The sequence below is a fragment of the Pseudorca crassidens genome, chromosome 19 (genome assembly GCF_039906515.1).
Source record: "Pseudorca crassidens isolate mPseCra1 chromosome 19, mPseCra1.hap1, whole genome shotgun sequence".
Classification (NCBI taxonomy): Eukaryota; Metazoa; Chordata; class Mammalia; order Artiodactyla; family Delphinidae; genus Pseudorca; species Pseudorca crassidens.
Window position 1 is genome coordinate 45,630,684 of NC_090314.1, and position 21,492 is coordinate 45,652,175.

At 46.7% G+C, this 21,492-nt stretch overlaps 1 protein-coding gene, 1 non-coding gene and 1 pseudogene across 7 annotated transcripts; 1 reads left to right on the forward strand and 2 right to left on the reverse strand.

Moving 5' to 3' along the window:
- Positions 1-1,655: 1,655 nt before the first annotated feature.
- PTGES3L (prostaglandin E synthase 3 like) lies at positions 1,656-21,436 on the reverse strand. Of its 6 annotated transcripts, XM_067716154.1 has the most exons (19): positions 21,055-21,423; positions 20,569-20,682; positions 20,382-20,448; positions 20,179-20,277; positions 17,230-17,304; positions 16,934-17,023; positions 15,972-16,025; positions 11,455-11,589; positions 11,172-11,303; positions 9,239-9,398; positions 7,705-7,762; positions 7,142-7,298; positions 6,929-7,045; positions 6,475-6,605; positions 6,103-6,169; positions 5,820-5,911; positions 5,113-5,167; positions 3,884-3,978; positions 1,656-1,996 (listed from the first exon to the last, which is right to left on the reverse strand). In XM_067716154.1, the coding sequence occupies exons 1-19, from the start codon at positions 21,060-21,062 to the stop codon at positions 1,861-1,863; spliced, it is 1,842 nt and encodes a 613-aa protein (XP_067572255.1). In that variant the 5' UTR covers positions 21,063-21,423; the 3' UTR covers positions 1,656-1,860. The 6 variants fall into 6 exon arrangements, with proteins under 6 accessions (XP_067572255.1, XP_067572256.1, XP_067572258.1 ...); XM_067716155.1 differs by lacking the exon at positions 17,230-17,304; XM_067716157.1 differs by lacking the exons at positions 17,230-17,304; positions 20,382-20,448; positions 21,055-21,423 and adding an exon at positions 15,440-15,467.
- Positions 13,313-13,384, forward strand: TRNAG-UCC (transfer RNA glycine (anticodon UCC)). Its single transcript has one exon. It is a non-coding gene; the product is annotated as a tRNA-Gly (tRNA).
- LOC137212644 (large ribosomal subunit protein eL21-like) lies at positions 18,028-20,172 on the reverse strand (annotated as a pseudogene).
- Positions 21,437-21,492: the final 56 nt, after the last annotated feature.

Here is a 21,492-nt window from a genome sequence, read left to right on the forward strand (position 1 = left end):
ACCTGGAGGTGGCAGAAGCGCAGCCACTCCTGCTGTTACAACCAATCCTCGATTTGCAGGTAAAGAGGAACTGAACATTAGGTAATCAAAAATACCCATTCTAGGTCATCTCCAGGAATCCAGTGTTTTCTTGAGCACCTACAGTTGAATATGTTACTTCCCAACACCACAGAGATTGAGGCACCCCCATTACTGCCACGTCACCAGTGAGGAAAGTGAAGGTTGAAAAGGCAAGATAACTCTCCCAAGTGAGCAAACAACAGAACCAGATTTTTTTTAAGTTGTATTCTTAAATTGTGAAATATAATCTCATGGAATAAATCATAAATGTAGACTACAGTGCGTAATCGCAGCAAAGCCCGATGTTTACCTGTCACCCAAGTCAAGAAACAAAACACTGCGGGCACCCCAGAAACCACCCTCCCACCCCCATCTTGGGTCCCTTCTTCGTCCTGCTTCACTCCCCCCCCAGAAGTATCAATAAATGTTGTCCTTTTAAAATCAATCCCTCGCTTTTTGTTATATAGTTCTACCACCTATAGATGCACGAAGCCAGGACTACTCAGGTCTGTGAAACTCAGTCTATGCTCTTAACCTTGAGATAATGCTTCCTCTTGTTCTATCAGCTGCTGAAAGATGACTTTAAATCTTCCATCAACTATGGATTTGTTTCTCCTTTTAGATCTGTCAATGTCTGCTTAATGTATTTTGAGGCTGTTATTAGATACCTGTAAATTTAGAACTATTTTATCTTCCTTTTATCACCACACGTCTCTCTTGGTCTCTAATAATGATTCTTTTTTTTTTTTTTTTGGCCACGCTGTGCAGCTTGCGGGATCTTACTTCCCCCACCAGGGATTGAACCCAGGCCACAGCAGTGAAAGCACCGAGTCCTAACCACTGGACCGCCAGGGAATTCCTTTTTTTTTTTTTCTGGGGGGGCAGAGCCAATAATGATTCTTAAAGTGTTACAGCCTTAAAGTCTCATTTACCTCATATTAATAATGCCCCCAGCTTTCTCTGGGTTAGTCTTGCCTGGTATCTTTTTCCATCCTTTTCCTGCCTCAATAGCAGACTTGGAACATCTTTCAACTATATATTTTCGTGCCCTCTTGACCTATTTACAAAGTCATTGATACCTTTTAATTCTGAAACACAAGACTAGGAAAAGAAATAAGGAAAAAATAAGAGAAAACAAGGAGACGTGAGTCTAAGCCCTAAGCCAAGCCTCTGGTCTGACTCACATCTCCTTAGGCAGCTGCATTTCTACATGAAGAAAGACTGCAGCTGGGTTTAGATAAATTACTACAGTTCATCAACATAACACTCACGGATAGGGTGTGCCTAACAGGAGCTGAATTAGAAAGCTGTTTAAGACTCACAAACAGAGAGAACAGACTTGTGGATGCCATAGTAGGGGTGGGGGTGGGGGGTAGGTAGGGATGGACTGGGAGTTTGGGATTAGCAGATGCAAACTATTATATATAGAATGGATCAACAACAAGGTCCTACTGTATAGCACAGGGAACTATATTCAATATCTTGTGATAAACCATAATGGAAAAATTATGAAAAAGAACATATGTAGCTGAATCACTCTACTGTACAGCAGAAATTAACACAACATTGTATATATCAACTATACTTCAATAAAATAAATGTTAAAAAATAAAGCTGTTTATTCACAAAGACACTGATCACATAAGCACACTGGAATATACTGTATAAATTCAAATCCATCATGTAAATACACATGGTACCACAATCATTTCAAGTCAAACTATTTTATCGTCCAAGAGACTCCTTCTGTGGTCACAGGAGGCCGGCTGTCAACGGACAACCAGGGAGGCACCCGAGCCCTCACTCTTCTGCACTCTGCGTGCTGACGTAGTCCTGGAGAAGCGCCTGCACCTCTGCCCGACGGCTCATCTTGGTGGCCTTGCCCTGAAAGCGGCCTTTCTTCCCCGCTCCCTTGCCTTCTAGCACCTCAGCCACCCTGGGGAGCAGAGAGACAGTCAGGGAGGGCGTCTTTGAGGGAAAAGTCACAGGAAAACCAAGGGCAGCCCTGAGGCTTTCCCCTTGGGCTGGGGGGAGAGAAAAAGTAAATGGCTTCTAGAAATACTTGCACATGTGCACAAAGATATGGGTACCATATTTATTTAACAGCGAATAACTGGGGGCTTCCCTGGTGGCACACTGATTAAGAATCCGCCTGCCAATGCAGGGGACACGGGTTCGAGCCCTGGTCCGGGAAGACACCACATGTCACGGAGCAACTAAGCCCGTGCGCCACAACTACTGAGCCTGTGCTCTAGAGCCCACGGGTCACAACTACTACAGCCCATGCGCCTAGAGCCCGTGCTCTGCAACAAGAGAAGCCACCGCAATGAGAAGCCTGCGCACTGCAACAAAGAGTAGCCCCGGTTCGCCGCAACTAGAGAAAGCCCGCGCGCAGCAACGTAGACCCAACGCAGCCAAAAATAAATTAATTAATGATTATTTAAAAAAAAAAAAGAGTGAATAACTGGAAACAACAGAAGTGTCTAGAAACAGGCTAAATTACGGCAACCTCCAAGGAACAGGATGAGCGTCATTAGGAGTAAAGAGCTGTAGACACAAAGGCCTGCGGGAGCAGCAGGGAAGCAACTGGGGCTGAGCGAGAAAGGTGGGCCTATGGCACTGGCCGGGCCCGTGCTATCTGAAGAAGCAGGCCCCACTCACGTCCTCGTAGATACTAACCTGCAGGAACGTCAGTCCAGTGTTGCAAGCGTGTGCCTTTTTCTCTTCCTTTTTTGAGAAAAGCTAGAACTCCCTATTTTTAAATAAAAATCTCCTAATTTTAAAATGTAGCAACTAATTTTAAAAATTTAAAGTTGTACACAGGCCAAACCAGTCTATAGGCCACAGCTGGCTGCCTGTCAGGAACCTCTGCTCTGAATACTTCTGTTTTCCTTCAGTGTTTTACAGTGAACACATATTCATCACAGCCAATCAGGACTTCAAAACCCTAAATGCCAGAAAGAATATGGTGCACTCCACCTCCATATCTAATTTAAAATAAGAAAATATAAACAATATAAGAGTAAAAAAGTCCAACACAATTCTAATTTTTCTATAATAACTACATCAATAGGTTTTTTGATTCAGTCTCAAAACCCTAATTTTTTTCCCCCAAGTTTGTCTGTGCCTCTGCTTTGCTGATGCCTTAAGCAGGTGCTTCATCTGCCTAGTGAGAATCCAGCACCTGTATTCATGTATCACTTATGAATCTCAATTTCTAAAAGAAAAAACACAAAGCACGTGAGATTTGGAGCCGAAAGTCCTGGGCTCGAGTCTCAGTTCTGCCACTTTAACCGTGAGATCTCAGGTACACAATGTGCTGTCCCTCATCTCTAAAACTGGGAATGATGGTGGTGATCATTATTTCTGCTAAGGCAACATCACATGACTGTGATGTGAATGAAAATGAGATGCAGGGGCTTCCCTGATGGCGCAGTAGTTAAGAATCTGCCTGTCAATGCAGGGGACACGGGTTCGTGCCCCGGTCCAGGAAGATCCCACATGCCGTGGAGCGGCTAGGCCCATGCGCCACAACTACTGAGCCTGCCCACCTAGAGCCTGTGCTCTGCAACGGGAGAGGCCGCGACAGTGAGAGGTCCGCGCACCGCGATGAACAGTGGTCCCCGCTCGCCGCAACTGGAGAAAGCTCTCGCACAGAAACGAAAACCCAACACAGCCAAAAATAAATAAATAAATAAATAAATTTATTAAAAAAAAAAAATGAGATGCAGATGCGGTGGCCCTTTGCATCCAACAAGGGTGCTATTAGTAGGTTAGGCTTACAGGCTCTTCCACCCGTGCAAAGCAGTCCACGGAAGATTACCTGGGCGCCAGGGTCTCCACAGCCTCAGCTGGCCCTGCCAGTAAGAAGAGTCCAGCACCTTTCTCTTCGCCCACAGTTAGGAACAGGAGGGTCTCCTAGGATGGAAGACAAGATGAGCCCTGACACTTAAAAGACATGCAGTCAATCCCCCCTAAACTGCACTCTCTTCAGTCTCAGGAACAGACTTTTATCATATTGCAATATATAAAGATACCAAATCAACACAGTGTACACCTTACACAGTATTACATACCAATAACATCTCAATTAAAAGGAAAACAGGTTTTCCCTCCTAAACCACAAGTGATGTTCCTCATGAATGTAAGGCAGCGCCTCCACTCTGGGGCCCACTAGGGACAAGAAACTTTGAGAGTGGCTATAGGAACTTAGGTTGAATATTAAGAAGGGAGCAGAAGCCTGCTGACCATGACCAAGCATAGAATGTCTTTCATGATCTGACTCCCGCCAAACTCTGCAGCCTGGTCACCCCACTCCCACACCGCCCCTTGCACCCTGTGTCTGCTATCGCCAAAACCTCCGTGTTTCCCTCTGCTTGGCCACCTCGGCTCCCCTGTCTGCCGATGACCGCTAAGCAGTCTTCTAGGCCTCTCCCCTGAAGCCTCCCCAGCCTTTCAGGGAATGCGCTCCTCTGCCTCTAGCACTGACTACCCTAAGTTATAAATGTCGGCATACACGGTTGTCTCCCAGACTCAAGAGTGAGCTCCTTGAGTATCAGTACTCTCTACACAGAAATAAGAGGAGAGATACACACACACTGCTTGGCCCAGAGTAGATATTCCCAAAGGTGTTTCCTGAGTGAATGCAAAAGAGAGACCTGGAAACCACTAAGCTCTGGTCAGGACCGGGACGGGTGGCTGAAGCCAGAGGCAAAGGAACACTGAACGGACGGCCTTCTAAGGGCCTAGCCGACCGCCGTATTTCTGAAATCAGCCCTCAGCACATATAAATGTGGGTGGCACGGAGGAGTTCCAGTTCTGATAAAAGGAGCTCTGAAGCTGGTAAGTGCCACAGCCCCAGAAAAGTCAATACCACTGACTGAGCTTGGCACCTAAAACAGAGCCTAGCTCAGAGTCAGTGCTGAGAAAATAGCGTTGAATGAATTTCTGTTCCCTATTCTTCATGTGTTCATGCGGAGGGACCTCAGCTAACCTGACGCCCCTCATTAGGTCTCCACCCGGGGCGGACAGAGAACCTCATGCTCCTCTTACCTCTGACCCAATCTCGTTGGCGATGATATTCATGAACTCAGAATCACCCTCCTTCCTAAAACAAAGGGCAAAGACATCAGATCCAAGTTGCAACGGGAGCTAGGAAACTGCAGGAAGCCCAGCTCCTCCTCGTGAGGCTGGCCACACTGCTGCCTTTTGTGCAGAGTCCCAGAGAAAGAGCGTGCTCTCTGAGGGCCAGCCTGGCATCTTTCTAAGCCTCGGCACGCTCTAACAAGTTTTGCGTTTGTTTCTGTCTCCCTTAAACAGGATTCACCCGGGTAAGTGGAGACCTGTTAGATGGCAAAGGAAATGAGGGAAGGCTCTAATGAAAGTTATAGTGAAGATGTTTATATCAAACCCAGGAAATCTGCAAGGCAACACACTTCTTCGGGTCTTCTCAGCCTTAAGAACACCGGGGGCGGGACTTCCCTGGTGGCGCAGTGGTTGAGAGTCCGCCTGCCGATGCAGGGGACACGGGTTCGCGCCCCGGTCCGGGAAGATCCCACATACCGCAGAGCGGCTGGGCCCGTGAGCCATGGCCACTGAGCCTGCGCGTCCGGAGCCTGTGCTCCGCAACGGGAGAGACCACAACAGTGAGAGGCCCGCGTACCGCAAAAAAAAAAAGAACTCCTGGGGCGACCCGCCTCCCACTCTGCACTGCGTACAGGGGAGGGGCTGAGCCCTAAGCCTAGCACCCCTGGCCTCACCTGTGTAATGTGACCACACCTCCCCAGTCTGGGCTGTTCCTGAGGCTGTGGGCAACGTGCACAGCCAGGTCTCTGAGCAGATTCAGGTTGCTCTGAAAAGGATGCCATAACTCAGTTGACAGGTGGGGAAAGGGTAACCAGAGAGAATACCGTCTCTCCACCCCTCCCCTCCCCAGTCACTGCCCACTAACATGCTGCACATCCAGTTAGGTGGAGGGGCTGAGTCTGGGGAGCCTTTTCCAGGCAGAGCCCACACCCTCGCCACCCTCCAAGGATAAATCACCTTCTGCAGGAGCTTGTTGGAGTTCTGTAGCTTTTTCACTGCTTCCACATGATCCTCTGCTCCACACCTGCAAGAGGAAGGTTCATGGAGGCCTGCCCAGTTTTCCAACTGCTTTTGGTGTCAGGCATAAATCAATGGCGCCCTTCCTGATGGGACCCAGGGACATTTCCAAGGAAGCCTCAGGCTGTTGGGGAAGAGGATGTAAAGGAAGAAACCATTTTGTGTGCATCTGCTCGACTACCCAAAGCACCTTAGCATTTCTGGTTGCATCCTACCCCTAAAGATAGAGTATTCTGTCTGCCGCACAGGTGGGAAGGCTAAGCTCCGGGCTGCCCAGGCGCTGAGAAAAGGAGGCAGTGGAAGGGGGCGTACTTCAGCAGAGCTGTCAGTGCTTTCTCAGTGCTGTGACTCTTCTCCATCCACTTCAGCACCCGGTTCCCAGCCAGAAAGGTCACGTTGGTTTTGTTCTTTTTCCCCTTCTCGGAGCCCAGGATTTTAATGACCTACATGAGGCAAAGAAGTAAAACACACACACACACACACACACACACACACACACACACACACACACACACACACACACACACACACACACACACACACACACACACACACACACACACACACACACACACACACACACACTGCAGCAGGTGCTGGACCCAAGGGTAGGAGAGATCAAGACCTCCCTGCTGGCTCGGAAGCAATAAGGAGTGATTTCACTCAGGACCCCTCACGTGTCCCCCTCTATCACTCTCAGCCCTGCTGTGATCCCCCACCTCTGACACCCTCTCTCCCACCCACTCAAGAGCCCTTCCTCACCTACCTGAAGGTCACTGAGATTGCTCACGTGGGTCCCACAGCACATGTTGGAATCAACGCTCTTGATGGTGACAACTCGAATAGGCCCAGCATGATCATCCGGCAAACCCCGGCCCCTCACCTGGAACGCAAGGGAGGGAGGAGGGCTGTTTGAATTTTGATGAGGAGCCCTTGGAGGGCCACTCTACAGAAGCCAGCCTGCCGGCTCTCCCCTCACCTGCTCCACACCGGGATCATCCAGGCTCAGTTCTCGCACATACACAGGCAGCCGCTCTCTGATTTTTTCATTGACACTCTGCTCAATGGCAGCTACTTGCTCCGCAGTCACAGAAGGGCTGTCCAGCTCGATGACACTCCGGAGTCGCCCTAACTCCCTGCAAGAAGAAGCAGAGTGGTCACAGGATGCTGACGGGGACAATTAATAATAGAAGGAAGTTTATCGTTTACAAAGCATGTTCATGTAAATGCTGGTATTTAATCCTCACAAAAATGTCACAAAGTAGGGACTGTCATTTCCACTTTACAGGTGAGGGGTGATAAGGAACATGATCAAGGTCATGCAAGGGATTCACCCCCTACGTCACTGAGCTTCAAAGTCCATATTCTTTTTTAAGCAAAGGGAGATGTTTCTCAGGGAAAACACAAAGTCATCCACCACCCCATCTTCGAGGGGAACAGGTGAGCACAGATTTTTATCCTTCTACCCCTGACTCACTACTAGGAAAGGAGCCAGCAGTCAGGGACCCATGCCTGACAATTAGTCTTATGCCTCTTGCTCACCATGATGTTGTCTTCAGCCCAAACAGATGATCAGCAACCGCAGTGATGAGATGCTGCCCTGAGCAGAAAAAGGAGATGGGAGAAGAAGTGAGAAGTGATCATGAGTGACACGACCCCAATGCCAACGTCATCACAGAAATTCTACTGCTGAAGACCTGCCTGGCACTGGGTAATACTCTTGAGAGACACTTTATTGAAAACCCTCAGGAGAATTCTGCAAGAGGCTTTATGATGCCATTTCTTTTTTTTTTTTTTTTGCGGTACGCAGGCCTCTCACTATTGTGGCCTCTCCCGTTGTGGAGCACAGGCTCCGGACGCGCAGGCTCAGCGGCCATGGCTCACAGGCCCAGCCGCTCCGCGGCATGTGGGATCTTCCCGGACCAGGGCACGAACCCATGTCCCCTGCATTGGCAGGTGGACTCTCAACCACTGCGCCACCAGGGGAGCCCTATGATGCCATTTCTTGAATGAGGAAACCAAGGTCTAGAGAAATCAAACAACTTTCCAAGGCAACAGTAGCTCGTCAGAGGCAGGATTTGAACTCGAGTTCTAATTGTGCCAGATTCATTCACTCAACAAAAATTTATCAAGTGCCTACCACATGCAAGGCACAGGGCTTGGCACTAGAGATGTAGCGCTATCTCTGATCGATGACAGCGAGGAGGAGAAGGAATCAACTGTGAAGGCAAAGGGAACAAGACAGCCAAAGGCCTTGAAGGAGGAAAGAAGCAGGATGTGTTCAAGGAATGGAGAGAAGGCCAGCATGGCCAGGATGCAGGGAGCGGGAGGCAGCAGCACCGGGTGAGGCTGGAGCAGTAGATGAGCGCCAGCCCAGGCAGGCCTTGTGCCCCATGGCAAGACGTTTGCCTTCATCATGAGCTACAGGTAGCCTTTGAAAAGCTTTAAAGCAGGGGAGTGGCCTGATCAGCCTTTCATTTTTAAAAAATATTCTAGCTGCTTTGTGGAGAATGGGTTGCAAAGAGACAAGAATGAACATGGGGAGACTAGCCGGGAGGCTGTTACAGAGGGCTGGGGAGAGACGATGAGAGCTGGGATGAGGATGACTGTGTTGACAGTGGAAGCAGATAGAGAAGTATTTCGAAAATAAACCGACATGACTCAGATTGCCTGGCTATCCCTAAAGCAGTGTCTGAACTGACTTCCAGGATTTGAGCAACTGGGTGGATGCTGGCCATGCACTGAACACAGTGAAGGCGAAGAGAAGACCAGATCTGGGGGAGGGGGTGGCTTTTTAATTCCATTCTGGACATTTTGAGTTTAAGAAGGCTATGAGACATCTACAGATATAGATATCAAGTGGGAAGTTATAATACTTAAATCCAGCAGTTATTCTAATACTTTTACTTTAACTGCTCATTTTGCTTTTATAACATTTATCACATCTTGCCTGAACTGGAGCTGATTCTGAATATGTCTGTCTCTTCCAAAAGGTTAACTCCTAGAAGACCCAAACCACGTCTCAATCATCGTGACATTCCCACACGCAGCAACTGCCCCATCCCACCCCACCTACCTGAATGCTGCTGCATGTGGTCAAACCTCCGTTCCCAGTCCACCCGGACCTGTACCTCAGTCCCAGGGGTCAGAGGTGTCTGGGTGAAATGATCAGCCTGGGCGCCCCGGCGGGTCACTCTCAGCACAGAGATGTCATTGATTGTACCACGGTCATCAGGCTGGGGAAAGAAGTAAAAATAATCGATGGTAGCAGGTAGGGCTCACCCTAACTCCTGGATACAAAGACCCTCTAGCAGAAGTTTGTGAGAAACACACCCAGAATTTGAGATTCCCTAAGGGAGAAGAAGCAATGCCAAGTGAGGTGGTCCACTTTGCTCATGAGGGGACTCTCTCTATACTCTTCACTTAGAACACCTTTTGTTCTTCAGAACAAAATCACAGAATGAATACAAAAATTGTAACTACAGCATAAAATAGATAACTAATGAGAACCTACTGTATAGCACATGAAGCTCGAAAACAAATAAATAAATAAAATTTGAAAAAAAAATGTAACTACAGCAACGAAAATTTTAGTAAAACCCAAACAAACTTAATCCTCACTCTCATTGCCTTGGTTTAGATTTTTATCTTTCAATAGTTTCCAAACTGACCTGAATTTTTCTCCTTTCTTCCACTCTATCTTCTACACTCCTACTAGAATTAAATTCAAAAATATTCATTAAAAATATCAAATATTACAAAATATCAACTGCTTACAAGACACTGTACCTATCCAAGACTATAATGTAAATAAGACATGGTCCCTCATGGAACTGAAAAGTCTGGAGAAGAATAAAGACATGCTAACAGGCAACTGCAATATGATCTACAACATGCCATAGTTCAAAAAAGTACATTGTTTTAGAGGAGCTCAAAGAAAAGGAACCTAACAGTCTTGGGGAATCAGGGAAGACTTCCTGGAAGAGGTGATATATAAAATGAGACCTGCTATGGATACCTGAGGGCACATGTTTTCCTTCAGCAGATCAGAAAACCTCCATGCTGGGAAAAATTGGAAGTTTCTCACAATCAAGTTTACTGAATATGTTCTCTCACATCATTTCATTGCTTCAGTACTTCCATGGCTCACCATAGCCTCCTGAATGAAGTCCACACACCTTAACACATCCTTCAAGGCCCTCTGAACTGGCCCCCACTCTCCTTTACAAAACCATCTCCAGCCTGTCATCAACACACACCAGAGGCTCCAACTATATGGGACTATTTTGCAGTTAACTAGACTTGTCAGATTCTTACAGGCTTCCCTGTTTCGGCTGGGAAAGCCTCTCCCACAATGCCCACCTTTGGTGTTATTATTCTCCTTTCCCATTTTCTCATTGGACCTTGCCCCTACCCCATCACAGCACTGATACGTCTGCCCTCTGTTGTGCTCCTTCATGGGAAACTTTTTCAGTCCATGCCAAACACCCTAATCGAATTCCTACCTCAGGTCCTTTGCACTTATTCTCCCTCCCCGGAATACTCCCCACCCCCCACCAGCACCACTAGATAATGGCAATGGCTTACCCCCTCACCTCACTTCGTTCTCGACAGAAATAACTTGCCCCCTACCTAGGAGGCCATCCCATCACTCTCTTTCCCTCGACCTTTAATTTTCTTTATAGCATTTATCATACTGACATACTACTTATCTATTCACCGTTTTGTCTGTTTTCTCCAATAAATATTCTACGTATGCAAAGACATTTTCTTGTTCAGCTTTTATCCTTAGGGCTTGAATTAGTACCCAGCATTTGTTACGGACAGATAGATAACCATTTGTTGAAAAGTACCTGCTGAATGAACAAATGAACTGAATTGAACTAATTTCCATCTGTATTCATTACAGCTAGGACTGAGGACCAGGAGAGCATTTCCGACCTGCTCGGAAAGAATTAGGGGCTTCCTGGGAGGGGGGAGAAGGAAAGGGGAAAGGATGGGCCTGGTACCTGTCCCCCGCCCTCGGGGAAAAGCAGCGTGTCTTCTAGCACCACGTGGAAACCGCTCAGCACTTCCTTCTTGCCGTTGCTTCCTTCGGTCTGCAGCTCCGCGGGACTGCAGGAGACCACGGTGGTGGTGAACTGGGTAAAGAGGGATGCGAGAGTAAGCCCCGACCCCAACCCTCAGCGCACCGGGACTGAATCCAGCTCGGTGCCCCCCTCCACGCGGCGCCCTCTTCCCCGCACCGCCGCACCCGCTTGGAGCATCAGGTTTCCCGCCCGCCGGCCGCACCTCCCTGGCGTAGCTGTCCCGCTGACACTGGAACGCCATCGCTGCTGTCTCCCAGTACGCCGGTAACCTTGCACACTGAAACGCCTGGCGCCGGACGGAGAGCGAAGCGGGACAATCTTCATTCCGGGCGCGTCTCTGCGCAGAAGCAAAAGGGCTAAGAACGGCGTGTGGTTTGGACAAATTTATTGAAAACGCGAAGTGCAGGCGCTCAGGGTTGCTGAGGGACTATTTTAAGACTTTGAAGAAAACCAGAAGACAAGACAGAACAAAACTGCGGCCTAAACTTGTCATAGCACTTTGTTTGGCCCCGTTGGACCCCAGGGATGTACGTAATTCGGCCCCGCGGAAGCCTGCCTGATAGAAGTGGGGATGGTACTGGCTTGGATAGACAGCAACGCCGCCCAATGGAAATGTAATGCAAGCCACATGTTAATTTTTCTTTAAAGCTCTTTTTTTTTTTTAAATTAAATTAATTATTTGGTTGCACTCGGTCTTAGTTGCGGCAGGCGGGCTCCTTAGCTGTGGCATGCGAACTCTTAGTTGCAGCATGCGTGTGGGATCTAGTTCCCTGACAAGGGATAGAACCCGGCCCCCTGCATTGGGAGTACTGGGATCTTATCCACTGCGCCACCAGGGAAGTCCCTTAATAATGTTTTTATTTAAATCACCATATACAAAATATTATTTCATCATGTAATGTGTATTTTAAAATAAGTATTTTCCCCCCGTACAAGATTTTCGAAACCTGTTATGTATTTTACACTTACAGCACCTCTCAGTTCGGTAGCAACATTTCAAGTACTCAGTAATCACGTGTGACCATTGCTACGGGATTGGACAGTGCAAATAAAGAGGTTAACAGAAGTTAACAAGTTTAACTGCAATCGGTGCCTTAAAACGTTAAATGGATTAAAAGTTAAGATTAACTTTCTTCTCTTTTAAATCAAGTAATAAAAAGCTTGACGTTCCCAGATGTTTCAGAATATAGGGTTTTTCTGATTTTAGGCAGTAATGCAGACCATACCCATGTGTTACGTAATGTGTTCCATTTGGAACTCTGGAGCAACTCCGTATTGATATTTATGCTGAGAAATAAATACGCTAAATGGAATAAACAAAGACTATAAATAGCCTCACATCATTTTAGGTCATGTTTTGCTGCCGGATGAGTTTTGGTGTTAACTTTTTTTTTTAGGTCAGTTTTTAGAAATTTTCGGTTTTCAGAATTGTGGGCAAGGGGACATATGCTATAGAAGTTCAAGTCCCAGCTTTGCCACTTATTGTGACCTGTTTGAGCACCTATTAAGAGAAGACTTAATTATTTTACAAGGTTGATATGAAGTTCAAAATTTTTAATGAGATGATATTAAAATACTTAGTAAATTGTAAAGCACGATACAAATACAGATTTGCATTATGTTATTTTTTAAGTTTAAGAACTAATGTCAATATCAAAATGGGCAAAAGACATGGACAGAGCACATTAAAAGAAATATTAATCACTAATAAACAATGAGCCATCTCATAATTTAAAGCAAATTAAACCAGGGAATTCCCTGGCGGTCCCGTGGTTAGGATTCTGTACTCTCATTGCTGAGGGCCCGGGTTCAATCCCTGGTTGGGGAACTAAGATCCTTCAAGTCCCGCGTTGTGGCCAGAAAGAAAAAAAATGAAGCAAATTAAACCAAGTATAATTTTATCTTGGCAAATATCTAAAAGGTTTTGGAGAATGGAGCACTCTTGGTGGAAGTGAAAATTTGTATGATTTCATCTAAAAGCAACTTGGCAACAGCTTTCAAAATGTTTATCTGCTCTTTGACCTAGCAATTCTACTTCTAGAAATTTACCCTATAGGAATTCCCTGGTGGTCCAGTGGTTAGGACTTGGTGCTTCCACTGCCAGGGCCCAGGTTCAATCCCTGGTTGGGGAACTAAGATCCTGCAAGCCACGTGGTGTGGCCGGGAAAAAAAAAGAAAGAAATTTACCCTACAGATATTCTTGCCAAACATGTAAGGATCTACTTTTTTTTTTTTTTTTTTTTGTGGTACGCGGACCTCTTACTGTTGTAGCCTCTCCCGTTGCGGAGCACAGGCTCCTGACGCGCAGGCTCAGCGGCCATGGCTCACCGGCCCAGCCGCTCCACGGCATGTGGGATCTTCCTGGACCAGGGCACGAACCCGTGTCCCCTGCATCGGCAGGCGGACTCTCAACCACTGCGCCACCAGGGAAGCCCAAGGATCTACTTTTTAAACTGTTCCTTGCAGCCTTGTTTGAAAACTGAAAAAGACTAACAACAACTTAAATATCCCTTGATAAGGAACCAGTTAAATTATGGAAAATATATTCAACTGAATACCATGTAGCCATAAAGAAGAGTCAGATCTATGTATACTGATTTAGAAAGAGCTCCAATATATATTAACTGAAAAAAAGCAGGGTACAAGATGTATATTAATAGTATGAGTCCCATTGTGTACACACAGACGCATTGCATTTGCCTATATGCGTTAAATTTTAATATACTGATATATTGTACTGTATGTAAATAATACATGATATTGTATATGTTCCAGATATGTTGTATGTTTTATATATAACTATATATAGTATTAATTATAGGTATTAAGAAATTTATAACAGGTATAAATATAGATATAAAGATCTAGACATAAATATATAAATTTATTGAAGAAATTGTTAACAGTGGTTACAGCTATTGAGGGAGTGCAAATTCTACTTTAAATTTTAGATCCTTCTATACTATTTAATTTTTTAAACTATGTCCCTATATTACTGAAATAAACTTTAGATTTTAATTTTTTTTAACAAATCTCAGTACTTTACCATGAATTCAAGAGCAAAGCCTGAGTGTTGCATTTTAAGTCACAGTTTAAGTACACACTGGGCCCTCAGAAAATGTTTATGGATGAATGGGGTAGCTGATGAATAGAGTAGTAAACAGACATAGGCATTAACTAATGTAACAATTAGCTTTAAAAGTGTAAAGATAGGGCTTCCCTGGTGGCGCAGTGGTTGAGAGTCCGCCTGCCGATGCAGGGGATGCGGGTTCGTGCCCCAGTTCGGGAGGATCCCACATGCCGCGGAGCAGCTGGGCCCGTGAGCCATGGCTGCTGAGCCTGCGCGTCTGGAGCCTGTGCTCCGCAACGGGAGAGGCCACAACAGTGAGAGGCCCGCGTACTGAAAAACAAAACAAAACAAAAGTGTAAAGATATTTAAAGGAATGCTTTCCTAGTGCCAATAAATGGCCTAACTGCTTTTTAAGTGCCAAAAAAAAAAAAAATGTAAAGATATTTCTGGAGTATGCAGGAAGCTAAGGTGGGTTTCTGGCTGGTTCTAGAGGTGGCAGTATTAGCTATACAGTGAAAGGCTGGTTTCTGCTCTGAAGATCTGGGCATGGGAAAGTTCCCCAGCTTGGTTACAAGTCTGCTCCCAATATCTTTCTTCTTCCAATCTCGACAGTAAGGGCCAGGATCTCTGACACCCACCTCTCCACTGGAGAGGAGCTATAGACAGGAAGAGGCTTGCCTCTAGGAGGAAGAAGTACAAAAAGGAAAGAGAAAGAGACACAGAACAGTTCCTACAGATTTATTATAAGCTATATGCTGCTTCTATGGCTTTTGCTCTTACACATACACACACACAGAGGCTCAAGTACTCCAGAAAGCCCTGATGAGTGGCCCACACACAAAGATTACAGCCAATTGCTAGGAAGTCAGAAGCCCCACCTGTCTACTCCTCTCCTATCCTGTCATCTGACACAGCAGCCTTAGTCAAGTGCCTAGGAAATAGAAATAAAGCATGAAGAAGGACCCTTAATAAAGAGCTTCTAGGAAAGTTCGGAGATCCCAGAGGACCCTGGCGCACAGCCAAAGAGCTGAGAAAGACCCAGGACCTAGCTTGTTAGAGTGACTGGAAGATAGCCACAGCTTCCTCCCCAGCTCTGCTGTCACAGAAAGTTAATTACTTGTTGCATCCGCACTGTCAGAATCATCCTGGGGGGGAAAAAAAGACAAAAGCCCCTGTAGAGTCTGCAAAGAGTGGACATTGATGTTCACAAATGCTGCTCACTCCCTCCAGCTCTCCAGGTTTTCTTTGGTAATTTTCTGAATCACACAACTTCTTGGGAGCCTAACACGGAAGGATTTAAATTTTGTATGATAAAATAAGACACTTGTATTCAGTAAAGAGCACTGTGCCATGCATCATTTAATGCCAGAATTACAGCGTATGCTACTGGTCCTTACAGCTATAAAGATAGTCAACAGGGCCAGGTCTGCCCTAGATTGGAGAAGCAGAAGGGGAGATGGAAGGGACAAGGGTCTTACTGGGGTTTTCTAGAGCATGGAGAAGGACATTTGACCTCCTGTGTCAAATTCAGATTTGGCTAACATGCACTGAGAACCACTATGTGCTAGAGACTGGGACAGGAGCTTTCTAGTGTCTTATTTTTAAGGGCTAAAAGGAAAGGGAAAGGTTAAGGAGCAGGCTTTACTTACATCCAGGTCGTCCATTGCAGGGGGAGGCCTCTTGGTCCTGACCTTCTCCAAAAGCTGGTGGGAAGAGAAAAGTAGTCACGAGAGAGAAGAGGGGCAAAGGAAGAGCAACCTGCATATTGACGGACCACAGGAAAATGGTCCCAGGCAAACAACTGCCCCAGCTTTAAAGTCCCTAATACATCACTGGAATGAACTGAAGAAAAGTAAATTGATACACCCCTTTTTAAAAAATTTTATTTTATATTGTAGTACAGTCGATTAACAATGTTGTGTTAGTTTCAGGTGTACAGCAAAGTGATTCAGTTATACCTATTCTTTTTCAAGTTCTTTTCCCATTTAGGTTATTACAGAATATTGAGCAGAGTTCCCTGTGCTATACGGTAGGTCCTTGTTGGTTATCTATTTTAATTATAGCAGTGTGTATATGAAATTGACCCCCTTTTTAAAAGGAAATTTAGACACACACACCTCCTTACTAATCCAGGTTACTATTAGTGTTTTTACAACTTGAATAAACAGCTGAAATTTGGAAACCAAATATCGTATAGCACGGTGCAATTTATTGGGGATTGGTGATTTATTTTGTGATGTGAATTTTTATACTGCGTAGTTTGAGCTTCCCATGAAGCTATCTGGCTCAGGAAAAACACACACACATACACAAAGAAAACAAAAGAGAGAACAAGAATTACAGAAAAGTAGGAAAAGCTTTTGCCAAACTTGTTCGGAACACAGGCTCTACTCTAAACAGTGAATGAATCTATGTATACAATTTCACTAGCAATATTCACTTCTCTCATCCCTACTAAATAAACATTGCACAAAACATAAAGACTATCAAACCATTGAGCAACCTGCCTGGGGAGATCATATCCCTCTGCCTAGCCCTGACGACAAGCCTCCAGAGCAATGTGTGCAGAGAGTCCCAGAGAATGATTGAGATAGGCAGAAAACAGCACTACCTCTGCGTAATGGTCCACCTGAGCCAGCTCCACTTCTTCATCCCCTTCCCAGTCTCTCCAGTTATCAAAATCCACAGACAACCACACTGGCTGCAGGAGGAAAGCACAGAGAGTCACAGGCCAGGAAGGCAGCAGCAGAAGTGCATAGATGAGTGTGGGTATGTGTGTGGGAGCATGCTTGGGGAAAAGAGGGTCAATGGGGGTATCATCTTCCCAACAGCACCCCTTTAGTTAACCCCCCTCCAGTCTGCCACGTCATCAGCAGCAGCAGCAGCAAAGATTTACCAAGAACTTACTAAGTGCCAAGCACAATGCCAGGCATTGTAGGGGATGGAAAAGCATAGAAACTCTGTCCTCCAGGAGCCAGCTGACTAGAAAGATAACACATCTAGAAAGATAACTGTATCATAAAGCATCCTAGGAGTCAACCAAGCAGCATTCCCTGGAATCAGGGACAACCCTTTGAGGCCCATATTCCAAGTTCCCACATTTAGACAGGGAAAGAAGTTATTTACTCGATCATTTAACAGGTATTTATTGAACACATACTGTGGTTGGCACTGGGATTTTTAAAATGTTCACTACACAGTCTCAGCCATCAAGAAGCAAGTAGGGGGGCTTCCCTGGTGGCACAGTGGTTGAGAGTCCGCCTGCCGATGCAGGGGACATGGGTTCGTGCCCCGGTCCGGGAAGATCCCAAATGCCGCGGAGCAGCTGGGCCCGTGAGCCATGGCCGCTGAGCCTGCGCATCCAGAGCCTGTGCTCCGCAACGGGAGAGGCCACAATAGAGAGAGGCACACGTACCGCAAAAAAAAAAAAAAAGAAGCAAGTAGGGGACTTCCCTGGTGGTGCAGTGGTTAAGAATCCGCCTGCCAGTGCAGGGGATGCAGGTTCGAGCCCTGTCCGGGAAGATCCCACATGCCACGGAGCAGCTAAGCCCGAGTGCCACAACTACTGAAGCCCGTGCGCCTAGAGCCTGTGCTCTGCAACAAGAGAAGCCACTGCGATGAGAAGCCCGCGCACCGCAACAAAGAACCACTCGCCACAACTAGAGAAAGCCCGCGCGCAGCAATGAAGACCCAATGCAGCCAAAATAAGTAAATAAATTTATTTTTAAAAAAAGAAGCAAGTAGGGAAGGGAAATGTAAATAAATCATTATAATACAGTGTGGAAAGTGTGACGGTGGGTTCTGTAGGGGATATTATAGGAAGCCAGCCTTCTTGGAGTAGCAGGGCCTTGAAGGATGAGCAGGGGTTAGGTGGGCAAAGGTAGTGGTGATGGAGACTTTCCAGGAAGAAGCCATAGCTTGAGCAAAGGTATTGAGGTGCATAATAGCCTGGTGTGTGGAAGACAGCTGCAAGCAGTTTGCTGTGGCTGGAATGTGGCATTTGAGGCAGAGAGTAAAGGGGTATGAGGCTGCAGAAGGAAAGAACAGCCAAGTCATCAGCTTATACGCCATGCTATGGTCCTTAGACTCTAACCCAAACGGCAGAAGCTACAAGTTCAAATGCCTGAGAGTGTCAGGGAGATAATGAAAAGGAGTGAAGTGAAGTGGAATGCATGCCCCATTTCAAGCTCCAACTCCAGGCATTTGGGAATTTAGACCAGCGTGGCCAGAGTCTCCAGTTTCCAAGAGAAGCTGAGAATCTGGATTTTTAGGTGAAATCTCTACTTTTTTTTTAAATTTTTATTTATGTATTTATTCATTTTTACCATCTAGATCTTTTATTTTCTTTATAGCTATCATGCCATGAATTCATAGGGAATGGGTTCCAACAGTTCAGGCTCCTTTCCATTGGTTCTCATGAAGTGTGCTTCTCTGGGTGGAACAGGCTGGTGCTTCAGCTGAACCCAAGTACCATTCTCTTTGGCTTCCTTCTTTTTCTGATCATTTTCCTTCACACATTTCAGGAAACTATCTCGGCTCTCAAAGTGCTTAATATGCTAAATATGCACATTAATTCTCTTGGCAATAATCTTGCCCTTAACTTGTTTGTTTACAGTGATGCCAACAGCATGCTGGGTAATGCTGTAAACTTGCAATTTTGCCATGGTAACATTTGTGGGGCATTCCTTTTTGAACAGAGCCCATTCGCTTGATATCTACAATACCACCTTTCTTGTAGATTCACATGGAAGGAACAACTCCATGTTTTTTAAAAGGCCTAGGGAACATATAGTGGGTGGCCTCCTCTTTCCCTTTGTGTTGGTCATTTTGGTGAGTTACTGGAAAATGGCGGTTCCGGCTGAAAGGTGAAATCTCCACATTTTAAATAATGAATGAATTAATTAATTAATTAATGGCTGCCTTGGGTCTTTGTTGCTGCGCGCAGGCTTTCTCTAGTTGCGGCAAGCAGGGGCTACTCTTTGTTGCGGTGCGCGGGCTCTAGGCTTCAGTAGTTGTGGCATGTGGGCTCTGTAGTTGTGGCTCACGGTCTCTAGAGCGCAGGCTCAGTAGTCGTGGCGCACAGGCTTAGTTGCTCCACGGGAAGTGGGATCTTCTAGGACCAGGGCTCCAACCCATGTCCCCTGCATTGGCAGGTGGATTCTTAACCACTGAGCCATCAGGGATGTCTGAAATCTCCACATTTTTAAATGTCAGTAGCCCATGAAAATAATTTTTAACACTTCGAAGACTGCTAAAACAAATTTGAGAGGCAGATCCAGCCAGCATGCAGCCAATTTTCAACTTTTAGGGGAAAAGAAGCCACTGGAGGGTCTTAAGAGGAAAAGTGACAGGGTCAAATGTGTGTTTTTTTTTGTTTTTTTTTTGCGGTGTGCGGGCCTCTCACTGTTGTGGCCTCTCCCGTTGCAGAGCACAGGCTCCGGACGCGCAGGCTCAGTGGCCATGGCTCACGGGCCTAGCCGCTCCGCGGCATGTGGGATCTTCCCAGACCGGGGCACGAACCCGTGTTCCCTGCATCGGCAGGCGGACTCTCAACCACTGCGCCACCAGGGAAGCCCCAAATGTGTGTTTTAAACAGACCATGCTGCGAGGAATGCAGAGGATGGATTGAGGGTGGTGCTGAAAATATGCAACAAACCTCACCCAGTAATGGATAAGGCCTGAATTAGGAAGAGATTAAATCATGGATTTTATTTAAGAGGTCAAATAGGCAGGACCTGGTGAGTAACTGAATGTTGGTGGGAAAGGAGCCAAGGGTGAGTCCCAGACCCAACTTGTCAACCTGGGTACACAGATAGAGAGCACAGGAGAAAAAGCGGCCACTCCCCGCACAACCACCTTGATATCCTCCTTAGTGAGTCGGGGCCAGGCCACCTTCTCCTTCCATTTCCTCACAAAGCAAGTAATGGAGCGGCCAGAGCGCTTATCTCGTGAGTCCTGCCAGATAGAGAGCATCATTCTTAGGGTCTGAGGTTTAGAATGAATCTCCATTTCCCAAGCAGCCTTCCCATCCAGCCCTTACTGCCCCACCCCACCCTTACCTTGCAGTTCACCTTGGCATAGAACTCAATCTCATTATAAAACTCCATTCCATCGGCATTCTTGCAGCTGAGGAGACAATGCAGCTAAGGAGACGAGGAGGCTGAGTGTGGAGTGTGGGGGCATTAGGAGAAGGGAAAGGTTCCCAAGAAGCCAGGCCCTGGCAGCGGTGGAGGGGGAGGGGATTACCTGAACACAATGCGGTGGTCTTCGATGAGCACATGGACATCGGTGCTGTCCTCAACACAAAACTCCATGAACACATACTTGGGCCTGTCGTACCACAGGGTCCGAGCATGCTGCCTGAAGAGGAGTTGAGGTGGGGCTTCATAGGGGTGCGAGAGGGAAGACTGAGGGCATTTGGGAAAGGTTGGGGAAAATACAGGGACGTTTTATGCTACAGCACGGTCAAAGCGGAGCTAAATAAGACAGAAGGGGGTGGAAGGGGAGTGACGAGACTGGGGTGTGCGGTGAAGATGAACCTGAGGAGAACCGAAAGTGCGAGAGTAGAGAGGTAGGGAGTTATGGAGAACATTCAGGTCACACTTCCCCTCAGCACCCCAAGGATACAGAGACCTGGGGTCCGGGGTTCCCATGGGACCTCGCAGAACCTGGAGCGCCCAGAAAACGTGGGGAAAGGAATCTCTAGTGAAAAAGGCAACCAGAAGCACTTACCGTGCCATGGCGGCTCCCGCTGCCCCGAGGCGTTTGGAATCCGAGGCAGGGGCCGCTATCTTTAGATCCTGGGGACGCCCCCAGCAGCTGCCTCTCCTTACATGGTTGGGGAAAGGGTTTAGAAGAAGTGGGAACGTGGCCTAAGCCAAGGGATCCGCACTCCGAAGAGACTCTGGGAGAGCATAGTCCCTGCAGCCCTTCACATCTTGGGGTCTCCAGAAATACACACGTTAGGAATAGACGACCCGCCCGCCGGGATTAGAGGTCGATACACATGGAAGGGCTTGTCCCGACTTCATTCTCCTGTTTCTCCAATGCTTAGCACACTCAGTGTCCGACACACAGCAGGCGCTCAATTAAAAAAAAAAAAAAAAAAAACTACTGGCCAAAATTAAGTCCCGAGGGAAGGCCGGCCCTGGATGACGTCTGAACTAGGTG

Excerpts from the sequence above, each read along its gene's own strand:
- PTGES3L (XM_067716154.1), bottom strand. Across the intron at positions 20,278-20,381 it reads ATGCCAAGGTGAACTGCAAG|GACTCACGAGATAAGCGCTC; the intron begins GTAAGGGTGGGG and ends TCTATCTGGCAG. Across the intron at positions 9,399-11,171 it reads TCCCCGAGGGCGGGGGACAG|CCTGATGACCGTGGTACAAT; the intron begins GTACCAGGCCCA and ends TTCTTTCCCCAG.